The following is a 23754-nucleotide window of genomic DNA, read 5'->3' on the forward strand; positions in this document are numbered from 1 at the left end:
AAAAAACAAACCAGCCCCTAACCCAGCAATCCCACTACTGGGCAATATACTCTGAGAAAACCATAATTGAAAAAGTCACATGTACCCCAGTATTCATAGCAGCACTATTTACAGTTGCTAGGACATGGAAGCAACCTAGATGTCCATCGATGGATGCATAGATAAAGAAGATGTGGTATATATACACAATGGAATATTTCTCAGCCGTAAAAAGGAGTGAAATAGTGCCATGTGCAGAGAGGCAGAGGGAGATTTGACACAGACAGGAGAATGCACTTTGACCATGGTAACAGAAATACCTTGGTCACAAGCCAAGGAATGCCTGCAACCACCAGAAGCTGGAAGAGGCAAGAAATGAATTCTCTATAGGAGGGAACATGGTCTTTCCGGCACCTTGATTTTGTTGCTCAGTTCAGTCACTCGGTCATGTCCGACTCTTTGTGACCCCATGGACTGCACATGCCAGGCTTCCCTGTCCATCACCAACTCCTGGAGCTTGCTCAAACTCAAAGTCAGTGATGCCATCCAACTGTCTCATCCTCTGTCATCCCCTTCTCCTGCCTTCAGTCTTGCCCAGCATCAGGATCTTTTCCAGTGAGTCAGTTCTTCACATCAGATGGCCAAAGTGTTGGAGCTTCAGCTTCAGCATCAGTCCTTCCAGTGAATATTCAGGGCCAATTTCCTTTAGGATGGACCAGTTTCATCTCCTTGCAGTCCAAGGGACTCTCAAGAGTCTACTCTAACACCACAGTTCAAAAGCATCAGTTCTTCAGCACTCAGCTTTCTTTATAGTTCAACTCTCATATCCATACATGACTACTGGAAAAACCATAGCTTTGACTAGACGGACCTTTGTCAGCAAAGTAGTATCTTTGCTTTTAAATATGATGTCTAGTTTGGTCATAGCTTTTCTTCCAAGGAGCAAGCATCTTTTAATTTCATGGCTGCAGTCACCATCTGCAGTGATTTTGGAGCCCAAGAAAATAGTCTATTATGGTTTCCATTGTTTCCCTATCTATTTGCCATGAAGTGATGGGACCGGATGCCATGATCTTAGTTTTTTGAGTGTTGAGTTTTAAGCCAGCTTTTTCACTCTCCTCTGTCACTTTCATCAAGAGGCTCTTTTGTTCCTCTTCTCTTTCTGCCGTAAGGGTGGTGTCATCTGAGTATCTGAGGTTATTGATGTTTCTCCCAACAATCTTGATTCCAGTTTGTGCTTCATTCAGCCTGGCATTTTTCATGATGTACTCTGCTTGTAAGTTAAATAAACAAGATGATAATATATAGCCTTGACATAACTCCTTTCCCAATTTGGAACCAGTCCGTTGTTTCATGTCCGGTTCTAACTGTTGCTTTTTGACCTTCATAGAGATTTCTCATGAGGCAGGTAGGGTGGTCTGGTATTCCCATCCCTTGAAGAATTTTCCACAGTTTGTCATGATCCACACAGTCAAAGGCTTTGCCGTAGTCAATAAAGCAGAAGTAGATGTTTTTCTGGAATTCTTTTGCTTTTTCTATAATCCAGTGGATGTTGGCAATTTGGTCTCTGATTCCTCTGCCTTTTCTAAAACCAGCTTGAACATCTGGAAGTTCATGGTTCACAAATTGTTTGAAGCCTGGCCTGGAGAATTTTGAGCATTACTTTGCTAGCATGTAGGATGAGTGCAATTGTACCTTGAACATTCTTTGGCATTGCCTTTCTTTGGGATTGGGATGAAAACACAGATTTCAGAATTCTTGGGCTGCTGAACTGTGAGAAAATAAGGTTCTATTGTCCTAAGCCAGCACGTTTATTGTGCAGCAGCTATAGAAAACAAATACAGACTTTGGTATCAGGAAGGTGGGTACTGCTGTAATAAATACCTAAAAAATGTGAAATAGGCTTTGAAATTAGATAATGGGTAGATCCTGGAAAAATTGTGAGGTACATAATAGACTGTTGAATTTTGAGGCATGTATGCAGACTGTCAATAGAATTATGGACATTAAAGTACCTGCTGGTGAAAATTCAGAAGAAAGTAGAAAGCATGGTCAGAGAAAGCGATATCATCTTGGAAAATACATAAATGTTCATTAATGGAATTTTGCTAGAAATGTGAGTGTTAAAGGTACTGCTGCCAAAGTCTCGGAAGGAAATGAGAAACATTATTGGAAATTGGAGGAAAGGGAATCTTGGCAATATAGTGGCAGAAAACTTAGCTGAATTGTGTTCTACTGTTATGTGGAAAGCAGAATTTGTAAGTGATGAACTTGGGTATTTAGCTGAGGAGTTCTCTAAGCAAAGTGTTGAAGGTTTGGTCTAGTTTCTTCTGGTTGCTTATAGAAACTTAGCAACCGAACAACAACCTGGAAAAATGTGAAGGAAAAGAGATTGAGGGAAGGTACCATTAAGTCCAAAGAAACTAGATTTAGAAAATTCTCAGCCTACCCAGATTTCAAAAGTTGCTAAAATTAGGCAATTTGCTATTGGGAGTATGCTCGAGAGAGAGGGCCACAACCTTTGCTGGTGCTGAAGAGTTTGGGTATGTGACTCATGGATCCTCTCAGTCACCTCAGCAGTCACCAAGGAAGCAGGAAAGGCCTGTGGCGGACCCTCTTATCTCATGGCATAAATGCCCAGAACAGACGTTGGGGACTCACAAGGTTTTTGAAAATGTTCTTGTTGTTACTTAGTTGCTCAGTCATCTCCGACTCTCTGCGACCCCGTGGACTGTAGCCCACCAGGCTCCTCTGTCCATGGAATTTCCCAGGCAAGAATATTAGAGAGGATTGCCATTTCCTTCTTCCTAGGATCTTCCTGACCGAAGGATCGAGCCCACGTCTCCAGCACTGGCAGGCAGGTTCTTTACTGCTGAACCACTAGGGAAGCCCCTGAATACCGTCAGCTTGGCCTGAAGGGGTCAAGTTTGTGGTAATTCGTTACAATAGCCATAGAAAACTAGAAGCTAGCATTTTAAAAACTACTGTGCCAGCGCTTTGCCTGCTTCATATGTATTGTCTCATTGAACTTAACAGACTATTGACTAGGGGACTATTGAAGAAACTAACACCTGTGGCATTAATACATTTCTGTTCATTAATATGATAACATTAAGACTGTAATGTAGCTCTATTGGTATCTCTACTTTTATTACAGATTTTATTTTTTATTTGACAATCAGGAACTTATTTCCTCAGTGTTTAATAAACATTAATTTCATGTTCTTGTTATCTCCATTTTATAGTTCACTATCCCTCCCTCTTTACCTCAAGAAGGGCCCCCAGACCCTTTTACTTTTTCTAATCGGTGTGTATTCTTTGTGGCCCGTAATGCATCGAGGTGAATGTAATTCTGTGATGCTTTTTGTAACCCAGGTTTATATACAGAGTTCTTCAGGGATCCCTCTTTCCGTCTCCAATTCTGAGGGCGAAACACTTGGACAGACTGCCTGCAGAGGAGAGGACGGAAGCTCTCAAGAAGTGGAGAGGGACTGGGCAGATGGATCAGCTGACGTCTAAGTATGCTGACCACTCAGCTGTAGAGTCAGAGAGACTACCCGTCTATGACCCGTCTGCAGTCTTTGCAGTGATGTCGGCAACTGCTTGTGCTGTTGAGAAAGGAACCTTACCTGTATGTGAAACTGCTTTAGACTCAGATTTCTCTGAAACTAAGGCCTCGGGGATGGCTGGACCCTCAAAGGATTAAAAAAAAGCAGGATATCCTCCTTGGAGATGCCAGTATTCCATCAAGTTTGGGAAAGCAACTTTGAAGAGGCTCCTTTGCCAAAGCAGCGTGACTTGATTTTTCCTTAAGGGACAAGAACATTTTACTGGGCCTGGACAAGCCGATGTGATGACCTTTACTGTGTGTTTGTGGGTCCATGTGTAACAGACATTAGAATCTGACCTGGACAGAGTTTAGAGAAGTGAAATATTTAATTCAGAATCAAATGCTTTCATGAAACTTTTTGGATTTTGTGAAAGCATTTTAGTTGTTCTATAAATGCAAATATTTTCAAGAGGATTCATTTGGGACATATATTTATTTGACTCTGGTCATTTCAGTGTTCTCCTGAGGTGGAGTGTTCCTGAGAAAGGGGCAGCGGGGATGCCAGGGGTCCACAGAGGTGCCTTCCTCTCTCGGCTTCCGGTCAAAAGAAGACTTTTTATGAGGTCTGCCTCTGTATACGTGCTGTCCGCGAGGCGATGGAGGCCACAGTTGAGGAAAATGGGCTCAGTTGGGTCTAGGCCCCCTTGGCAATTTCCTGAATTCTAAAACTGCCAGGAGCCTGATCAAAATGAGACAATCAAAACAGTCTTCAGGAGGCCGTTTGAGGGTTTATCGTCTTTTTACAATACCCTATAACTTTTCTGGTATGCAAATACTTTCAAGCTCTTTTCAACCTCTAAAAGTGAGATATTATAAACTTATACTGATACAGGTGATTCTCAGGAGAATTCTCTGAGGTTCTTAGATTTGCTTTTAATTACATTTAGGACAAGAAAGTCTATATCAAGTCCATTGCTGTTGCAAATCATGTATGCTGGCTTTAATTGGAACAAGGAAACTAGTTTCTACCGTAACTGCCAGGTATTATTATAAGATCATGTATTCTTGCTGAGATCTTTTAAAATTCTGTATCCATTCATCTGAAAATTGTCAGCCAACCCAGAACTTCCTTCATGAAATGTCCATGCTAATGTTCTATGTCTGTATCAAGCTTTTGTTAATGACTATTCAGCTGTTGTTCTCAGGGCTTAATTTTCTACCTGTTGCCTACTGTTCTGGACTGATATTTTTTGTAGCCTTCTAATATTATTGCAAATGGTCTTTTATACAGACTGATTTCTAGAATATCCAAAACCCCATATGGCTAATGGAGGTAGCTATCTGCTTTCTTATGATTTTTTAAAAATAAACTTTTTCATAAATAACATATATTAAAAGCTGTCATAACTCTGATTCTCATCAGATGCAATAGTAATTGGTACCAGAACTGAGAAGGAAAATCCCAAAGCAATACCTTTAAAGAATATTGTTTGACCTGTCCTTATATGGAAAAGTCAGTGATGTCATATCATCTATTATCGTCATAGCAACTAGCATTTATTCCTTGAGATCATCACCTTTTGATAAATACAAATTTAGAGATATATTCACTTAAAAAAGATTAGAATCTAAGGAATGAGTTCAAAAGACTAAAAAAAGGTCAGTCTCTCTGATATAAATTATCTGTGCACAGCAGTTCATGTTATGCGTCTACAACTTCTTGTCTACGATTCAGCAATCCCAGGAACTCTGAAAACTGAACAAGTTTTCATAAATTAAGCACAAATACAATGTCTTAAACAGATACAAGACTATTTATTTAATATGGCTATTCATATATTTTGCCACAAAAATATTAATAATTTTATTACTGTGCTACTAAACATTTTAATATTATGCTTTTTAAATTTTTTAAAATTCTGGATTCTGAGACACATCTGGTCCTCCGGCGGAGATTTGGGGTCAATAGAAAGCCTTTAAAGATTCTCATTTCCAAGTGAATAACTCTTATGCAAAGTTTCCTAAGCTGATGTTCCAGCATTTTCGGTAGGTATTCAGCATACTTTACCAAATTTAGGGGAGCCCAATTTGCTCCTAGTAGCCAAGAAAAATTAGCAGTATATACTTGTGATATAATTTTTACCCCAAAAGATTTATAAAGGAATTGGATTAGATTCCCAAAATGTGTTCTAGAAGACAAAAATCCTTATCCTCTTACCAGGGCTAAAGTTTTCCTTGGACAATCAATGGGTGATAAGAAGATTATCAGCAAACTCTCCTTTCAGACTAATCAAAGAGTAGTGGCATTTAAAAGAGTATATTCCTGGGGGAGTGAGATATAAGACAAGTGAATTTTGATTGGTTGGAAACTGAGTGCCAACTATAATAGTGGGGAACATTTTCTGGGGCTTGCTCCTTGTTTTACATCCATTAAAGAAAATTATACCATTTTATTTCTATTAAAGGGTTAGCTACAGTATATACATTTCACTGAACATAAGTTGAGCATAAGTTTCCATTATATAACAAAACTGATATATGTTCTTAAACTTTCATACAGTTGTGACCATAATTGAGTTGCTGGATTTTACATTCTCAGTAGGTTTATACAAACTACAGAACAAGAGATGAATCACATGGAAAGTGTCAAGACAGCTTTGCGAATGTCACCTATGCACACAAATAGAAGAGAGCATGTGTTTACACATACATACTTACTCGTTTACACAAAACGACGTGTAAAACTGCAGGTAGGCTCTGAGGGTGCTGGGACAGCCCAGGCTGTGGAGGAAATCCTTTGTTGCTGCTTAGGTGCTCAGTCGTGTCCAACTCTCTGAGACCCCATGGACTGTGGCCTGCCAGGCTCCTCTGTCCATGGGATTTCCCAGGCAAGAATACTGGAGTGGGTTGCCATTTCGTTCTCCAGGGGATCTTTCCAACCCGGGGAATGAACCTGTGTCTCCTGCATTGGCAGGAAGATTCTTTACTGCTGAGCCACCAGGGAAGCCCATAAATTAAATTAGATACATGTGAAGATTTGTGTTTTGAAGGTTTTTAGTGAGGAAAAAAATAACCACCAAATTACTTTATAAATTGACCTGTGCATCATGACATAGTACTTAAAAGCATATTTAATTTTTTGTTTTAATTATCATCAATAGGAAGAAATGGCAACACCAGCTATTAAATATCTTTTAAGAAAAATTACAAAATGTTTTTCTTCATGCAAAAAGTTTTACTGTGCTTTGAAATACATCTCTGTGACCTTATTGGTATGGATGAACAGAGAAAAACTGGAAAATAATTAGGTGTGGGAGAAATTTAATTTCCTTAAAAAATTGCATCTCTCCACTCTAAAGCAAGTCCTCCTTTAGCAAAGTTTAACCTCAACTTCATTGTCACAAAGACAGAAAGAAATTGTTCCCACAAATAGTTTCCCAGTTGTCAAAATCTCAGTTGGCTAACTGATACAGAGTGAGCAAACCCCAACTCTGAGAAGGGTCTATGGAGACTTTTCTATGCAATTACAGCCTGGATTTAAATTCCAAACGGGCAGTCTTTTCATATCAAGTGCTAATATTGATGTGGAAAGAACTTTGTGGTGAATGAAATTTGCTCCTTCAGCTACCTAAATGGATGTTCTGTCTTTCATTAGTTCTCAGAATTATGCAAACTTTAGAAGAAGAATAATGAATAACTTAAGCATGTAAATTATCTTGGTTTTTCATAAATCAAAAGCAAGCCTCTGATGTTGTTATTGGAATTTGCCACTATGCTCTTGTGCTGGAGAAATTTTCATTTTTCTGGCAAAGATTCATTAGCCTGGACTTCCATGTCCTTTTGTGACTGGACAAGAGGGGACTTTCTCTAACCTGTTACCCTGCTGCCTACACTCTTCTCTTTCCCAAGCTGACCATTCATTTCACTTTACAGTTGAGGTTAGGCCTGCCTGGCAAAAGAACAAGCTCTATTTTGCTTTGGTTTTTAAAAGACTTTCATTCAACCTGAAATAAGAGAAAAACAGAACTGGAAAAAAAAAAAAGCTGTATAAAATTCGACTGAGACAAAAAAAAAAAAAAATTCGACTGAGACAAACATGAACATTTGCAGTGCACTGTGGAGCATCCCTGTCTATGAAAAGTGCTTCTGTACAGCTCTCTACAGGACGTCCTCCACCGTCGAAAAGGCCATTTTCTTTGAATGTTGCTGGCAAAAGTCTCTGATCATCTTTGGAATTAGTTTAGGAGAAAGGTATGGATGTATATTTGTCTTTCAATCCATTTGACAAAGTATGTCACGTTGCTGTAAACACCAGGCCCCAGGACTTTGGAAAAGCAGACGGAGCCCCATGAAGTTAAGCCAAATAATGTCCACTGTCCTCCCGGCTTCTCACAGACTAGAGGCCCACCACTGTCGCCCTGTAAGGAAGAGCAGTGGATGTTAGTCACTGGTGTTTCAGGGCCCTCATGTGTCCGTGCTGTCCTGAGGGTAAAATAAAGCCAAACCCAGCTTAACCAATGTCCTGAAAAATTTCAACAAAGGTCTCACTGTCAATGTGTGAAGGGAACACGCTTTCCCCTACATAAACAGAACTTTCAAGTGAACATTTTAAATCTTGATCTTTTAAAGAATAGAGGTGGCTTGGGAAAGGACTATATTCTTTTTTTTTCTGTGAAATCGGACGTTTTGTCATTTCTTACACTTAATCAAAATATATCAAACTTTTTTTTAATTAAAAAAGATTCGTATCAGGACTGAGTCCCTAACTGATCTCATTCTTTTAATTTTGATCCAGTTTATAAATGTATAACATGTTCAAGGATAGTTTTCTCACAAAAAATAGTGCTAGAAAAATCTAAAAATAAGTCATTACTTTCAGGATTCTTGCTGTGTGAATAAATGTATTAAGTAAAACACATTCAGGGTGACAAAAACTTACTATTTACTGTATTAAATAGAAGAGAATTAGCATGCTTAAATAGAAAATACCACATAAGAATTACAGTAAAACTTATAATGCATACATAGAGATTTCATTTGCATAGCGACTTTCATTCTTAATATTTAAGTTTAGATATTACAGTTAAGTTTTGTTCAGTTTTCTTTGTCCACATATAATTAAGACACTATGGCTTTAAAAATGCTAATATTTGCTACATCTGAAAAGATGAGAATATGAGAGATGTGTTCTGCATGTCCTCAAAAGAGAAGGATAGGTACTCTAGAAAATAAGTATGTGGACTCATGACAGATATTTACAAAATACTCCTTGCTTTGCAAGAATTTCAAACCTGGAAGTGTATCTATGGTCCTCCCACTTGGTAATGTTGAGAAATAGAAATCATGTTTATTGATGCTCTCCTAAACACCTTCCCTGTGTTAGTTTATTTAATTCTCATGAAATAATTACAGGTTAATAACCCTTGGACTGCAAGGAGATCCAACCAGTCCATCCTAAAGGAGATCAGTCCTGAGTGTTCATTGGAAGGACTGATGCTGAAGCTGAAACTCCAATACTTTGGCCACCTCATGCAAAGAGTTGACTCACTGGAAAAGACCCTGATGCTGGGAGGGATTGGGGGCAGGAGGAGAAGGGGACGACAGAGGATGAGATGGCTGGATGGCATCACCGACTCGATGGACGTGAGTTTGAGCAAACTCTGGGAGTTGGTGATGGACAGGGAGGCCTGGCGTGCTGCGATTCATGGGGTCGCAGAGTCGGACACGACTGAGTGACTGAACTGAACTGAATAATTATTATAACAATAATTATTTACATGTTACTACTTATATAGACATTTAAATAGATAATAATAATAGTTATATCTAATTTATTCCTCCCTGCTTTGGTAACTATAAGTTTGTTTTCTATGTCTGTGAATCTGTTTCTGTTGTATATTATAGATTCATTTGTATTATTTTTTTTCAGTTCAGTTTAGTTGCTGAGTCACGTCCGACTCTTTGCAACCCCCATGGATTACAGCACACCAGGCTTCCCTATCCATCACCAACTCCCGGAGTTTACTCAAACTCATGCCCATCGAGTCGGTGATGCCATCCAGCCATCCCACCCTCTGTTGTCCCCTTCTCCTCCTGCCCCCAATCCTTCCCAGCATCACGGTCTTTCCCAGTGTCGGGGTCCTTCCTGGCGTCGGGGCCTTTCCCCGGCATCGGGGCCTTTCCCATGGAGTCCACTCATTGCATCAGGTGCCACTAGTTTGTTTCTGCTTCTAGTTCTTTTGCTTTGGGAGGCTGATCTAAAACTGTATTGCTACAGTTTACATCAAAGAATGTTTTGCCTCTGTAATCTTCTAGCAGTTTTATGGCATGTCTTACATTTAGGTTTTTAAACTGTTTTGAGTTAATTTTTGTATAATTATAAGAATTATGTATAATTTTTGTTGTAATTTCATTGATTTGCTTGTAGCTGTCCAGCTTTCCCAACACCACTTATTGAAGAGATTGTCTTTTCTACATTGTATTCTTGCCTGAGAGATTGACCATAAATGTGTGGGTTTATTTTTGGCCTCTATCCTGTTCCACAGATCCATATGTCTGTTACCATGCTATTTTGATTACTGTAGCTTTGTAGTATAATCTGGAATGAGTATGTCTCCAAGTTTTGTTCTTTTTTCTCAGAGTTGCTTTGGCAATTCTGGATCCTCTGTGATTCCACATATATTTTAGAATTATTTGTTCTAGTTCTGTTAAAAAAAAATGTCATGAGTATTTTGACAGTTCAGTTGCTCAGTCATGTCCAACTCTTTGCGACCCCCATGAACTGTAGGATGCCAGGCCTCCCTGTCCAGCACCAGCTCCCAGAGTTTACTCAAACTCAGGTCCATTGAGTCGGTGATTCCATCCAACCATCTCTTCCTCTGCTGTCCACTTCTCCTCCCTTCTTTAATCTTTCCCAGTATCAGGGTCTTTTCAAATGAGTCAGTTCTTCACTGATCAGGATTTTTTAACAGGGATTGCATTAAATCTGTAGATTGCTTTGGGTGGTATGACTGTTTTTACAATACTAATTCTTTCAATCCTAGAGCATTGGATATCTTTCCATTTCTTTGAATCATCTTCAGTTTTCTTTACAATGTTTTAGTTTTCAGTTCATAGGGGTTTTCACCTCCTTGGTTAAGTTTATTCTTAGGTATTTTTTAACGTGATTTTAAAAACGATTTTTTTTTTCAATTTTTTCTTCCTCATATTTAGTGTAAAGAAATGCAATAGCTTTCTGTATATGAATCTTGTATTCTGTTACCTTGCTGAATTCACTTATTAGTTCTAATAGTTTCTGTATGGAGATTTTAGGATTCTCTATATAGAGTATCATATCATCTGCAAATAATGACAGTTTTCTTTCCCTTCAGGGTTTTCAGTTTTTCACCATTGGGTATTATGCTGGCTGTAAGTTTGTCACAAATGGCTTTTATTATGTTGAGATATAGTCCCTCTATACCCACTTTGTGGTGTGAACGTTAGCAAATTGAAGAATAAAAACCATACTATCATCTTGATAAATGTAGAAAAACCTTTGGACAAAACTCCATACCCATTTTTAAAAAGTGGGCATAGAGGGAACATAACTCAGCATAATAAAGGCATATATGGGCTTCCCTGGTAGCTTAGCTGGTAAAGAATCTGCCTGCAATGCAGGAGACCCTGGTTCAATTCCTGGATCAGGAAGATCCCCCGGAGAAGGGATAGGCTACCCACTCCAGTATACTTGGGCTTCCCTGGTGGCTCAGTCGGTAGAGAATCTACCTGCAATGTGGGATACCTGGGTTGGGAAAATTCCCCTGGAGGAGGACATGGCAACCCACTCCAGCATTCTTGCCTGGAGAATCCCCATGGACAGTGGAGCCTGGTGGGCTGCAGTCTGTGGGGTCACAAAGAGTCAGACACGACTGAGCACAGCACGGCATGTGACAAACCCACAGCTAAACATCACACCCAGAGGTGAAGAGCTGAAAGCATCTCCTCTAAAATTAGGTACAAGACAAAGATGTCTTCTCCTGCCACTTCTATTCAACATAGTTTTGAGAGTCCCAGCAATAGCAATCAGAGAAGAAAAAGAATAGTAATCCAAATTATGAAAAGTAAAATTGTCACTGTTTGCAGATGACATGATAACTATATGTAGAAAATCCTAAACATGCTACAAGAAAACTATTAGAACTCATGAATGAATTTGGTACAGTTGCAGGATACAAAATTAATACACAAATATGTTGAATTTCTAGACACTAACAATGTAAGATCAGAAAGAGAAATTAAGGAAACAATCCAATTTACTGTTTCATCAAAAAAGTAAAATACCTTGGAATAAACATACCTAAGGAGACAAAAGACCTCTACTCATAAAACTAAGATACTGATACAACAAATTGAAGCACACACAAATAAATGGAAAGATATAACTATCATGTTCATGGATTAGAAGAATCAGTATTGTCCAAATGACTGTATTACCCAAGGCAATCTACAGATTCAATGCAATCCCTGTCAAATTACTATGTCATTTTTTGAAGATCTAGAACAACAAAAAAAAAATCTTATAACTTGTATGGAAACACAAAAGATCCCAAATAACCAAAGCAATGTTGAGAAAGAAAGAAAAGCTGAGAAATCAGGCTCTGTTGCTTCAGAACATATTGTAAAGCTACAGTCATCGAAGCAGTATGGTCCAGGCCCAAAGGCCGGCGTACAGACCAAGGGACGGGGGGGAAAGCCTAGAAATAAACCCACATAACTGTGGTCAATTAACATGACGAAGCAAGAGTATACAGTGGAGGAAAGACAGACTCGTCTTCAGTAAGTGGTGCTCGGAAAGTTGGAGAGCTACATGTAAAATAATGAAATTAAAATACTTCCTAACACTATGCACAAAAATAAACTCAAAATGAACTAAAGACATAAATGTAAGACTGGATATTACAAAACTCTTAGAGGAAAACATAGGCAGAACACTCTGATATAAACCACAGGAAGATCATTTTCAATCCACTTCCTATAGTAATGAAGATAAAAACCAAAACCAAATGAGATTTAATTAAATTTAAAAGCTTTTGCACAGCAAAGGAAACCACCAAAACAAAAAGACAACTTACAAAACAGGAGAAAATATTTGCAAACAATACAACTGACAAGGGATTAATCTCCAAAATATACAAACAGCCCATGAAACTCAATATCAAAACATCAAACAACCCAAACAAAAATGGGCAGGAGAGAAACATTTCTCTAAAGAAGACATACAAATGACCAAAAAGAACATGAAAAGATATTCAACATTGCTAATTATTAGACAAATGGAAATCAAAACTACACTGTAGTATCAACTCAGACTAGTCAGAAGAGCCATCATCAAAGTCTAAAAACAGTAAATGCTGAAGAGGGTGTGGAGAAAAGGTAACCCTTCCTATACTGTAGGTGGGAATATAAATTGGTACAATCACTATGGAGAATAGTACAGAAGTTCCTTAAAAAACTAAAAATAGAGTTACCATATGATCCAGCAACTCCTGGACATATATCTGGAAAAAAAAAACCCCACAATTCAAAAAGATACATGCACCCCAATATTCATTGCAGCTCTATTTACAATAGCCAAAACATGGAAGCAATCTAACTGCCCACAGACAGATGGGTAAAGAAAATATACTACATATATATGATGAAATATTATTCAGCCATTAAAAAGAATGAAATAAAGCCATTTGCAGCATCATGGATGGACCTGGAGATTATCGCACTAATTGAATTATGTCAGAGAAAGCCAAGTATCACATCACTTATATTTGGAATCTAAAAAGATGATATAAATGAACTTATTTCCCTTTCAAAGGGCTGACTAAATTGTTCTATCTGAAAGCCTGTTTGATTTTTAAGCAGAATTTACTGGAAACATTTTGATTAGACATATTCCAGTTTTTCATCTCCTCTTATATAAAAGAATTAAGATACTGATTTATGCTGTGCTACACAACTTAGTCACTAAACCACCACCACCACTTATTTATGCTAGTGATTAAAATGGGATATGTTTACAGCATCCCTACATTTCCAGGTCGGAAACTTAGCTGCATAATAATTTAGAATCTATTTTTTGGAGGATTCTGTGCTAAAGTCTACACAAGTAAGGAACTATTTTTACCCTAAAGGGGCCAAAAGTCAACTTGGATAATGAGAAAAATTTTACATGAAAGCAAAATCTAAGGGCTATAAATAAAGGAGTCTTCAAAAGAATGAGCTATTGCTTCCAGCTGGAGGGGAACATAGGATCCCCTTAAGAGGAGATTTTGAGCTAAGCTTAGTGAGACGGGTGAACATGTTAGGGGGAAAACAAGTGAAGCAGCGGCAATTCAAAATGAAAGAAGGATATAGATAAAGGCACAATTTGGTCCTCTTTGCCTCTTCATAATATTGGACTTCAGGCCAAAGTTTGTTTGGCTGCAATATTGAGTCCCATGATTTCTAGACCTTAACAGAGGACCATGGCCTCCGATGTGCCCTACTGATGCAGTTAAGGAAGATAATGAGAGGTTCTGATGAATAATTTTGCTCTAGACTTGGTAAAAAGAAGTAGCCTTTTGTCTCTCTTCTTTTCTACCTGGGGTTTTGTTAGAGAGCATCTGGTATGTTTAAGATGCCCACAGTGTGGAACTGCCACCACTAAAGAAGTTGACAGGACCCAATTCTTATTAGACATTATTATATGAGCATGACTACACCCATGTCTATGTTGGGCCTTAATTTCTCTTTCAAGAATCAACCTTCCATCCCCTCCCTTTAGCAGTTACCATTTCATTATACAGTTGAGGTTAGGCCTGTCTGGCAAAAGAACAAATTCTGTTTTGCTTTGGTTTTTAAAAGACTTTCATTCATTCAACTTGATTCATTCAAGTCATTCAAGTTGAAGTAAGAGAAAAATAGAATTGAAAAAAAAGCTGCGTAAAATTAGGCTAAGACAAACTTGAATATTTGCAGTGCACTGTGGAGCATCCCTGTCTATGCAAAGTGCTGTGGAGAGCTGTCCTGGGGCACTAGTTTCTGGTGAACGTCCAGGTCGTATTGGCAACACAGAGAAATGTGTTCACATTAATCCTTGTTTCTAGGATAGTTAGTGGCCAAGCACTTGAATTCTGAAGCCAGACTGCCTACACTCATAACTTCATTCTACTGCCTTAGTCCTGGGTGATATGGGGTAAATTACTTAACCTCTATGATCTCTTGTTTTCCACAAGTGATGATTGTGAGAATTCAGTGAGTTATTAAAAAGTATTCAGAAGAGATAATGGAAACATCTGATAACAAGTTATTTTCAAAAAAACTTTCCCAAAGAGCCATACATGAATAATAATGAGCTTATATGGACCCAGTGAACCTATTGCAGAATTGAATCTCTTGGTAAGCACAGAGCAACTTACCATGCACGCGTCCACTGTGCCAGACTCATAGCCAGCACAGATCACCCGGCTGGTGATGGTCTTCATGTCGAAGTGGGACTGACACTGCGCCAGAGAAATTACGCGTACTTCTCCCTCTTGCAGCTTAAAAGGCACTGGGTTTTTTTTAAAAAGAGGAAGAAATAAAACATGAGGGTAAAATGACTCAAGAATTAGGCTAATCACACAGGAAATCATTACATTTTTATATCAGGAAAACCATATTCCTAGAATGTTATTTCAAAGACAAAGCTCGTTTAGAATCAAAATTTTCCAATTAGAAGTGCTGATAGCAGTCATTCCATTAGTCAAACTCCTTCATTTTGTTAATGAGAAAATGGAGGCACAGACTGGTTAAGTAACCTGGCTCATGGTTTCCCTTTCATTTTTTACAAATGGGTTTTCTAATTTATTTTTTGTGTTTTGGTTGCACCACACAGCATGCAGGATAGATCCCCACCAGATATGGAACCCAGGCCTCTGCAGTGTAAGCACTGAATCTTAACCACTAGCCCCACCAGGGAACTGCCTCCCTCTCTTATTACATGTGGCAACATAAACAATAGGTATTACAATTAAAATAATCAAGCCAGATCTCTGCCCTAGATGGGAGGCTGCCAGCTCTGTGACAGCTCAGCATGTGAGTCCATTCTGCTAAAGTTCAGATCATCTGTTCAGAGTAACAGGGGAATGGTTGACCCATCCTTGGTTTAAACAGTGTATCTCACCACATGCTACAGTAGCCATCATTAGATCAGAACCTTTAATCCTAGGAGATATGTCAGAGAGATGTCCAAAGGGAAAAGCGTCCCTTAGTGTCAGCAGAGAGAATGTGTGAATTCCAGCTTGCCTGAAAGTTCTTGCCTGGGAAATCCCATGGTCACGGGGCCTGGCAGGCTACAGTCTATAGAGTTACAAAGTCAAACACGACTTAGTGACTAAACAACAACAAAAGTGGATAACAGGACACCGATATGTATCTTATCCCTGAGAGCTACAGTACTCCACTGACGTAGTTGGTCTGGCCAGTGCTTACTATTAAAGAAAATATCAACTAAACTCTTATTCTAAACTTTTAATAGGTCAAACAAGAGTCCTTTACAGGCAGCTGAGAGCAGTACACATTTCTAAATTTCTGTATGTTCTCAATGGTGAAGAGCAGAGTATTTCCTCTAAGATCAGGAGCAAGACAAAGATGTCCATTTTTGCCACTATTATTCACCATAGTTTTGAAAGTCCTAGCCACGGACTTTTGTCAGAGAAGACAAAAGGAATCCACATTGGAAAAGAAGAAAAAACTGTCACTGTTGGCAAGTGACATGATATTATACATAGAAACTCCTAAAGATGTTACCAGAAAACTACTAGAGCTAATCAATGAATTTGGTAAAGGTACAGGATACAAAATTAATACATAGAAATCTCTTGCCTTCCTATACACAAACAACAAAAGATCAGAAACAGAAATCAGGGAAGTGATCACATTTACCATCTCATCAAAAAGAATAAAATACCTAGTAATAAACCTACCTAAGGAGACAAAAGACATGTACTCAGAAAACTATAAGACACTAATGAAAGAAACCAAAGATAACACACAGATGGAGAGATGCACCACATTCTTGGATTGGAAGAATCAATATTGTCAAAATGACTATCCTACCCAAAGCAATCTAGATTCAATACAATCCCTATCAAGGCAGGGATGACTGATCTTGCATGTCAGCTCCAAGCATCTGTAGGGGCTCCCTGGAGAAATGAGGTATAGAGACGGACTTCTGAGGCTGCATTTGGGTTTGCAAGTTTAAGTGCATGATAAAAGTATTGACTTCTACAATTTGCATGGTAGGGGGAGTGACACATATGCTATTTGTGACTCTGTTATAAGTGAAAATGCCATATGACCCAGCAATCCCACTCCTGGGCATACACACTGAGGAAACCAGATCTGAAAGAGACACGTGCACCTCAATGTTCATCGCAGCACTGTTTATAATAGCCAGGACACGGAAGCAACCTAGATGTCCATCAGCAGACGAATGGATAAGGAAGCTATGGTACATATACACAATGGAATATTACTCAGCCATTAAAAAGAATTCATTTGAATCAGTTCTAATGAGATGGATGAAACTGGAGCCCATTATACAGAGTGAAGTAAGCCAGAAAGATAAAGACCAATACAGTATACTAACACATATATATGGAATTTAAAAAGATGGTAACGATAACCCTATATGCAAAACAGAAAAAGAGACACAGATGTACAGAACAGACTTTTGAACTCTGTGGGTGGGATGTTATGAGAGAATGGCATTGAAACAAGTATACTATCAAGGGTGAAACAGACCACCAGCCCAGGTTGGATGAATGAGACAAGTGCTTGGGGCTGGTGCACTGGGAAGACCCAGAGGGATGGGATGGGGAGGAAGGTGGGAGGGGGGATCAGGATAGGGAACACATGTAAACGGATGGCTGATTCATGTCAATGTATGGCAAAAATCACTACAATATTGTAAAGTAATTAGCCTCCAACTAATAAAAATAAATGAAAAAAAAATTGAAAATGGGAAATGACTACCAAAGGTTAGGAAGTACCCTAGTGTTTTCCAGTTAAAAGCTGAAAGGTAAGTGCTCCCAAGACTCCTGACTTACTTTTGTTGCCCATGTGTCCCCAGCCTGTGATATAGCAGTAAGTATCAGGGTCTAAGGACTGATCCGGGCTGGGTAAGCAGACGGGTCGGACGTGGCTTGTTTCGTTGATGTCTTGGCTGAGCTCCACGAGGCTGATGTCATAGTCCACCACCGCTCGGCTGTAGCGAGGGTGCAGGATGATGGTTCTCACGAGGCGCGTCTGCATGAATGCTGATGGGTGGTCTAGGTTATTGATGCCAAACACCACTTTCCAAACGGCAGCATTCTCTCTCCTAAAATAATTCAAGAGCTACTGGCATCTTAAACTTAGATTTATCTTTTAAAATTTATATATGATTTTTAAATATCTTATTTTTTGTAAATAGTGGCTCTTTCTGTTAGGGCAAGCACACTGACTGAAACCACCCACCCTGGCCAGGCCCTTTAGTAACCATGCACATGAGTTGTTTTATGACAGCAGATCCTGGTAAGGAATACGGAACTAATAAGCCACCACCAGCTGGAAAAGTTTGGGAAAGGTCAAAAAGAGACACCATGTGTCCGTCCACTTCCCAGAATCCCTCTTGCTAGCATCCATCTTGGCTGAGCGACGCGTGCGCAACCAGGAAAGACTCTGAATTAGAATGATTGGCCAAAGACCACCCGGAAACTAATCCCATCACCATAAAACCCAAGCAGTTCTCCTGGGTTCCTTCACCCTCCTGCTCTCCCCCGGGTGCCCTTTCCCAATAAAATCTCTTGCTTTGTCAGCACATGTGTCTCCTTGGACAATTCATTTCCAAGTGTTAGACAAGAGCCCGCTCCTGAGGCCCTGAAGGGGGGCCTCCCCCTTCCTACAACATATCCACTCCCATCTCTCGTGTATTCATATAAAAAGCATCTATATAACCCTTGAACAATTGGTAAATATCGTATTGTTGTGGAAAGCAAAGCTTGGGCTTCCTAGATGGGGCTGCTCTGGAAAATAACACTTGTTCACTTTGAAAGGGAGACAGAGTAGTTACTTGCTTCACTGAGTGGGAAAGATGATGAAAAGATGTGAAGAGGAGACAAGAGGAAAAAAAAATAATAAAAGAGAATGAAAATCAGACGTTAAGTGATCCCGCCAAGAAGGAGCCAGTGCTTCAGAGAAATGTCAAGTTTTCAAGGAAGGCTTCTGAAAATTTCAAGCTAGCAGCTTAAAAAAAACGGTCACCCACAACTTAGAATGGGTAGTCTCAGACGTCACTGTTTTTGAACACTTGACACCAACAGTCTATCTAATTCCATTTCAAACACTTTCCCACTTGACCTCGAGGGCTCCCCATGCTCCAGAATTTCCTCCTGTCTCTGGGACCCCTTCTCGGCTCCGCCCTCCTCCTCTGCGCTCGGTGTCTTCACTGAGTGACCCAGGGCTCTGCCTTTGGTCTTCTCACTCTTCACTCGCCCCTTTGAAGAGCTTGCCAAGTCAGACGGCCTTAAATGCCACCCAAGTGGCGTTTGTAACTTTCAGCTCCACCCTCTCCTTTGAGCTGTAGAATTCATCCCACAGTCACTTGCTATTTACAGCCACCCATTATGCAGTACTGGATCATCTCTCAACGCTGAACACACCAGCAAGTCCTCACTGCTCTACTTTCAAGTAAATCCTGCATCTGTTTCCCCTTCTGCCGCCGCTCCAGTCCTAATCTAAGCTACTCACCTCTCCCAAACGGTGGCCCTTCTTTTACTCTTAACCCCTATAACCCAGTCTCCTCACACAGAGTGACCTTTTTAAAAATAAAATTATATAAAATTTGTTTCCTGTTCATAATTCTTTTCAGATTCTTTTCCATTATAGGTCATTAAAAGATACTGAATATAGTTTCACGTGCTATACAGTAGGTCCTTGTAGAGTCAGTATTTGAAAATAACTGAATAGAATATAGCTTTTAAAAATTATGAATTGCTATGTTGTACACCTGAAACTTATACTGTACATCAATTATGCCTCAATAAATATTGATATTATTTGAATATATATAATACCCATATAGAGACAAATATATCTCTATAGATAAATAGATATTGTGCTGGGGATTTCAATAACCAGCAAGAAAGACATGATCCCTGCCTATACAAACTTTAGGATTGAGTGAAGATAACAATAAAAGAAACAATTATAATAAAATGCAAAAAGTGCTATTGCATGAACATTATAGGATAACATTACAAAATTGTTTTTCATTAAATAAAACCATCCATTACAGAACATGTCATTCTTTCTCTTTTTTCTTCCTTCCTTCCCTCGCTCCCTCTCCCTATTCCATTTTTTAGTTTAGAGGAGTAAGCATATGACTATCTGAGAAATTCAACACTCACTCGAGATTCTATTGTTTAAGGCATCTGAAATAGGACAATTATTGATTTCAAATGTCTACCTATTTAATAGCTTCTTACCTCAATTCAAAGCTACTAAATTTTGGTTACAAAAAATATTCGTCTATCTGCTTAAATCACAGGTAGTATGACAAACAGTTGAATGCTGCAAACTATTTGTAACAAAATGAAATTGAGTAAACTTTATAGACTTAATTGCTATATCCAAGTTAATGTAATTCTAACAGTAAAACATGTGTCAATAAAACTGCTAAATGTTATTAACTTATATTCAGTAGCCTCTTGTGACACAAGCTCCTGTCATTTTACATTTTCCTTTTCATTATGAGTATAAGAAGAATAAAGTCTTTAAATGTTTTTTCCAAGTCTGGAAAAAACCAGGGAAAACAATAACCTGTTGTTCAAAAGGGGTACATGAAGTGAGGGAGATGTGTAGAAATGCTATATTAGTGTATTAAGTGTGTGCTAGAAAGAATGAGTCACTCCCATCTGGGTAGAAGCAAAGAGGAAAGAGGACGCAGGGCGGCATGAAGGCCGCACGAGTCTGGTTTCAGTAACACGTACCCAGGAGAGAAACTCGGGAACAAGCTATGTTCATGTGGTCCTTTTAGTAAAGAGGTAAGTTGGGCTACAAAGATAAAAAAACAAGTAGAGCAGCTGAAAATCTTCAGCATCAAGGGGATTTTTTTCTCAGTGCTGTCAGACTTCAAAGCAACAGCAGGAAAAATTGGCCAGTCCTTAAAGAAGTTTGTACAAAGATCCTCATGCTCTGAGAGTGAGGAAGCGGGCAAACTGAAGCCAGGTGAAAAAGTTCACAATGACAATAAAAAATGACTGAGGAAAGTGTTAAGAGACATTTTTCTTCTTTAATTCTCACGCTAGATGGCACTTCATTACCAGAAATTCACATTTAATTTGCTTCATGTTTATACTCCTGTCTTAATGATGAATATACATTATAGATAATGTTGAGATAAGATGATTTCAGCTCCTAATTCTTCAGTGATCACTCTAGGGAGAATACACAACTACTTATATCCTTCAGATACATTTTGATTTCCAGGGGAGTTTACACAGAATTGAAGGCATAAGGTCTCTGGACACAATAACCAATTTCAGTTTGCAATTTGCCACACTCAACTCTAGCTTAAACATAAACTCACCACATTTTCACCTAATTCAGCTGGTCAGGTTGAGAAATTTTCTTCTATCTTTGCCTTTTCTTGAGAGCACAGAACTTCCCCCCCTTTTTTTTTTTCATCCTGAGTTTACTTTGAATAACTTATACTATTTATCCTTTTTCAGAAAATAAAAATAATACTTATAATTAATATTTGTGATAGAAATCACTCTGTTTTACAAGACTTACTCCAGAAATAGCACAATCAGATGGTGACTTGGACGTATTATTAGTTTGAATAGCATCGTTGCTGTTCTAGAAATCTTAGGAGCCTCTTACTTTTAATATTGCACCTGCCCTTGGTAATTTTTTTTTTAAAGAATTCTCTGCAACACACACAGTGAGTAGACTGTAGAACAGAGTGACCACGAAGCAAATGCATAAAGGGGCCGAGTGTAAGTCAATAATAGCGGGTGAGACCGCATGACTTGCCGTCTCCAGGGCCATCTGCCTCTCAGCTCCCACTCATGGCTGTTATGTTGGAGTGTCTAGTGAGACCTGACCTTCAAATTGTTTCAGAGAAGCCAGAGTTCTGGATTTTATGTAAAGCATACATAGTTTGAAATGCTGACTGAAAGTTTTTAAACACATCCAACAAGCAAAAGAGATCAGATCTAGATTCTCCTTTTAGTTTAAGATCTCTGTGGTTTCCAAGTATTTCTACATGTCAGTTAAATCATCTTCTCACCAGCTATGAGAAGGGTACTAGGTTAGCTGGGGAAAGAAAGAAAAGAGATGAGGAAGAGGCAGATGGACTGAAATAATAGGAGACATACAAATAAGCAAATGCAAGTCTTGAAGTAAAGAGCTGGTGTGGTAGAAATCAAGACTTGGGTTACCTGGCAGGGTTAAGGGTTGTGATCATATAGTAAAAGGGTAGTTTTTCATGCAGGTTTCCTGGAGAGGAATCAGACACTTCTGAAAATTATGAGTTGTGTGCCAGCCTAGGAATTTCATCCTTTAGTCTTTTGGAGATGGAATAAGGGAGGAAATTGCTTGTTAAATTACCCCTGAAACTCAATGTCTTTCTTCCTTAGAACTGTGGAAGTTAAATTGTTATTAGGGCATCTGGGACTTCATCTAATCAACTTAGTACCTCATGTTTTTAATTTTCCTTTGGGATTTTTAAATACTTCTCCATGGAAGAGCAAGACAAACTTGCCTTCCCCCCCCCCCCCCCCCCCCGCCCCATGAATATAATTAAAAGAGACAGGCTTGCAAAGACCTACTGATGGGTCACACTGGGCCCTGCCAAAGTATGGGATCAGGATATGAACAAATCCCATTAATTATAGCAATCAATGATTCCTGCAGAGACTAAGGCTTACGATTAGAGGTTCTCAAAAACGTTTGAAGCCACTGGAGAGACTGTAAAATAGAATCAAAGAGATCAGCACCCATTCAAACAAAGACTTGCTTGATATCGGGCCATTTCTAACTTTTTATGGATAGGCTAGGCCCCACTTGACAGTTCTGTGAAATTTAGTTCCACAGAATTTCATTAGGGCCTTTGATAGAATATCCATGTCCTTAATTATAAACATGTATTTCTTGTCTATTGCAAGGTTCCTCCTTAACTTCACAGATCTGTCAGTGGATCTGACAGAAAGAGGAAACTTGGATACCACACGTGGAAATGACAAAAGTGGCACATGAATGAACTAGCATATAAAGGGTGTTGTTCCTTTAAAGAGCTGCTGGATTCATTTAGGTAATCATCTTCTGATGAATGCACTTGCTAGCACAATCTTCTGCTTATCAAGGAGTTATAAATCAGAACTGGAAAAGACATCTGGAAACATCTGGCCCCTTCCAAAGCAATAACATTCCAATGTATTTCCTGACATACTACACAGACTCTTCCTATCATATGGTGTTGCTCTTACACATCAAAAGTTCTCAGGAGGAGGTTCTGATTTGACTTTTTACATTATATTTTCCCCAAAAGAGCAATCAAATAGCTAGACATTCACACTTCTCTTTTATAATCAATTCTCATGCTATATTCTAATTATTTGTTTAGATGTCTGTCTCCTCACTGGGTTACAATTTCAAGAAATTAAAAATGTATTCATTTCTTTAACCCCCACATGAAGATGAATATATGTTCTGGGGCTCTATCCTGTAGAAACAAGGGTACTAATGGGTGAGTAGCTTTGTATAAGAAGATGTATTGCAGTGTTGTTAAAATGAGAGTGAACTGGAACTAACCTGAATGTCCATCAACTCAGGAATAATATTAATAGAAAAAGTTACTGTGACTCTTTGTGATGGAGCATCACTTAGCTTTGAGAAAGAATGAGCTTCAGCTGCATCAGTTGACTTGGAGGGGATGTCCATGACATACTGCCACATGAGAAAATCAACTGACAAACAAAAGTACGGAGTGTGATTTCAAATTGTAAAAATAAATGACACCCTGTGAAAAACAGGTGTTTATACCTGTGGAGGAACTATCGCTAGGGGTTACGTTGAGGATGATGAGAAAGTCTAAGAGAAAGAGTGTGGAAGGAGATAAAAATAGTTTAGCAAAATGCAAAAATATGCCATAATGCTAAGGGAAAAGTCAGAAAGCATGTTTATAG

General features: G+C 38.9%; 2 protein-coding genes across 9 annotated transcripts in view; one reads left to right on the forward strand and one right to left on the reverse strand.

Moving 5' to 3' along the window:
- The window catches only part of ATP10D (ATPase phospholipid transporting 10D (putative)), a 125030-nt gene extending 120101 nt beyond the window's left edge, over positions 1 to 4929 (forward strand). For both annotated transcript variants that reach the window (XM_043870979.1, XM_043870980.1), the window contains exon 23: positions 3355 to 4929. In XM_043870979.1, the coding sequence (XP_043726914.1) occupies positions 3355 to 3685 (331 nt within the window). In that variant the 3' untranslated portion in view covers positions 3686 to 4929. The remainder of the gene's footprint in view (positions 1 to 3354) is intronic.
- A 235-nt stretch (positions 4930 to 5164) lies between these two features.
- Positions 5165 to 23754, reverse strand: part of CORIN (corin, serine peptidase) — a 263611-nt gene continuing 245021 nt past the window's right edge. For 6 of the 7 annotated variants that reach the window (XM_043870982.1, XM_043870984.1, XM_043870981.1 and 3 more), the window contains 3 exons: positions 17632 to 17903; positions 14959 to 15092; positions 5165 to 7947 (listed from right to left, as the gene is read on the reverse strand). In XM_043870982.1, coding sequence (XP_043726917.1) covers positions 7765 to 7947; positions 14959 to 15092; positions 17632 to 17903 — 589 coding nt within the window. In that variant the 3' untranslated portion in view covers positions 5165 to 7764. Of the gene's footprint in view, positions 7948 to 14958; positions 15093 to 17631; positions 17904 to 23754 lie in introns of those variants that run through there. The other variant, XM_043870988.1, reaches the window with a different exon arrangement.

Source organism: Cervus elaphus, chromosome 17 (genome assembly GCF_910594005.1).
Source record: "Cervus elaphus chromosome 17, mCerEla1.1, whole genome shotgun sequence".
NCBI lineage: Eukaryota > Metazoa > Chordata > Mammalia > Artiodactyla > Cervidae > Cervus > Cervus elaphus.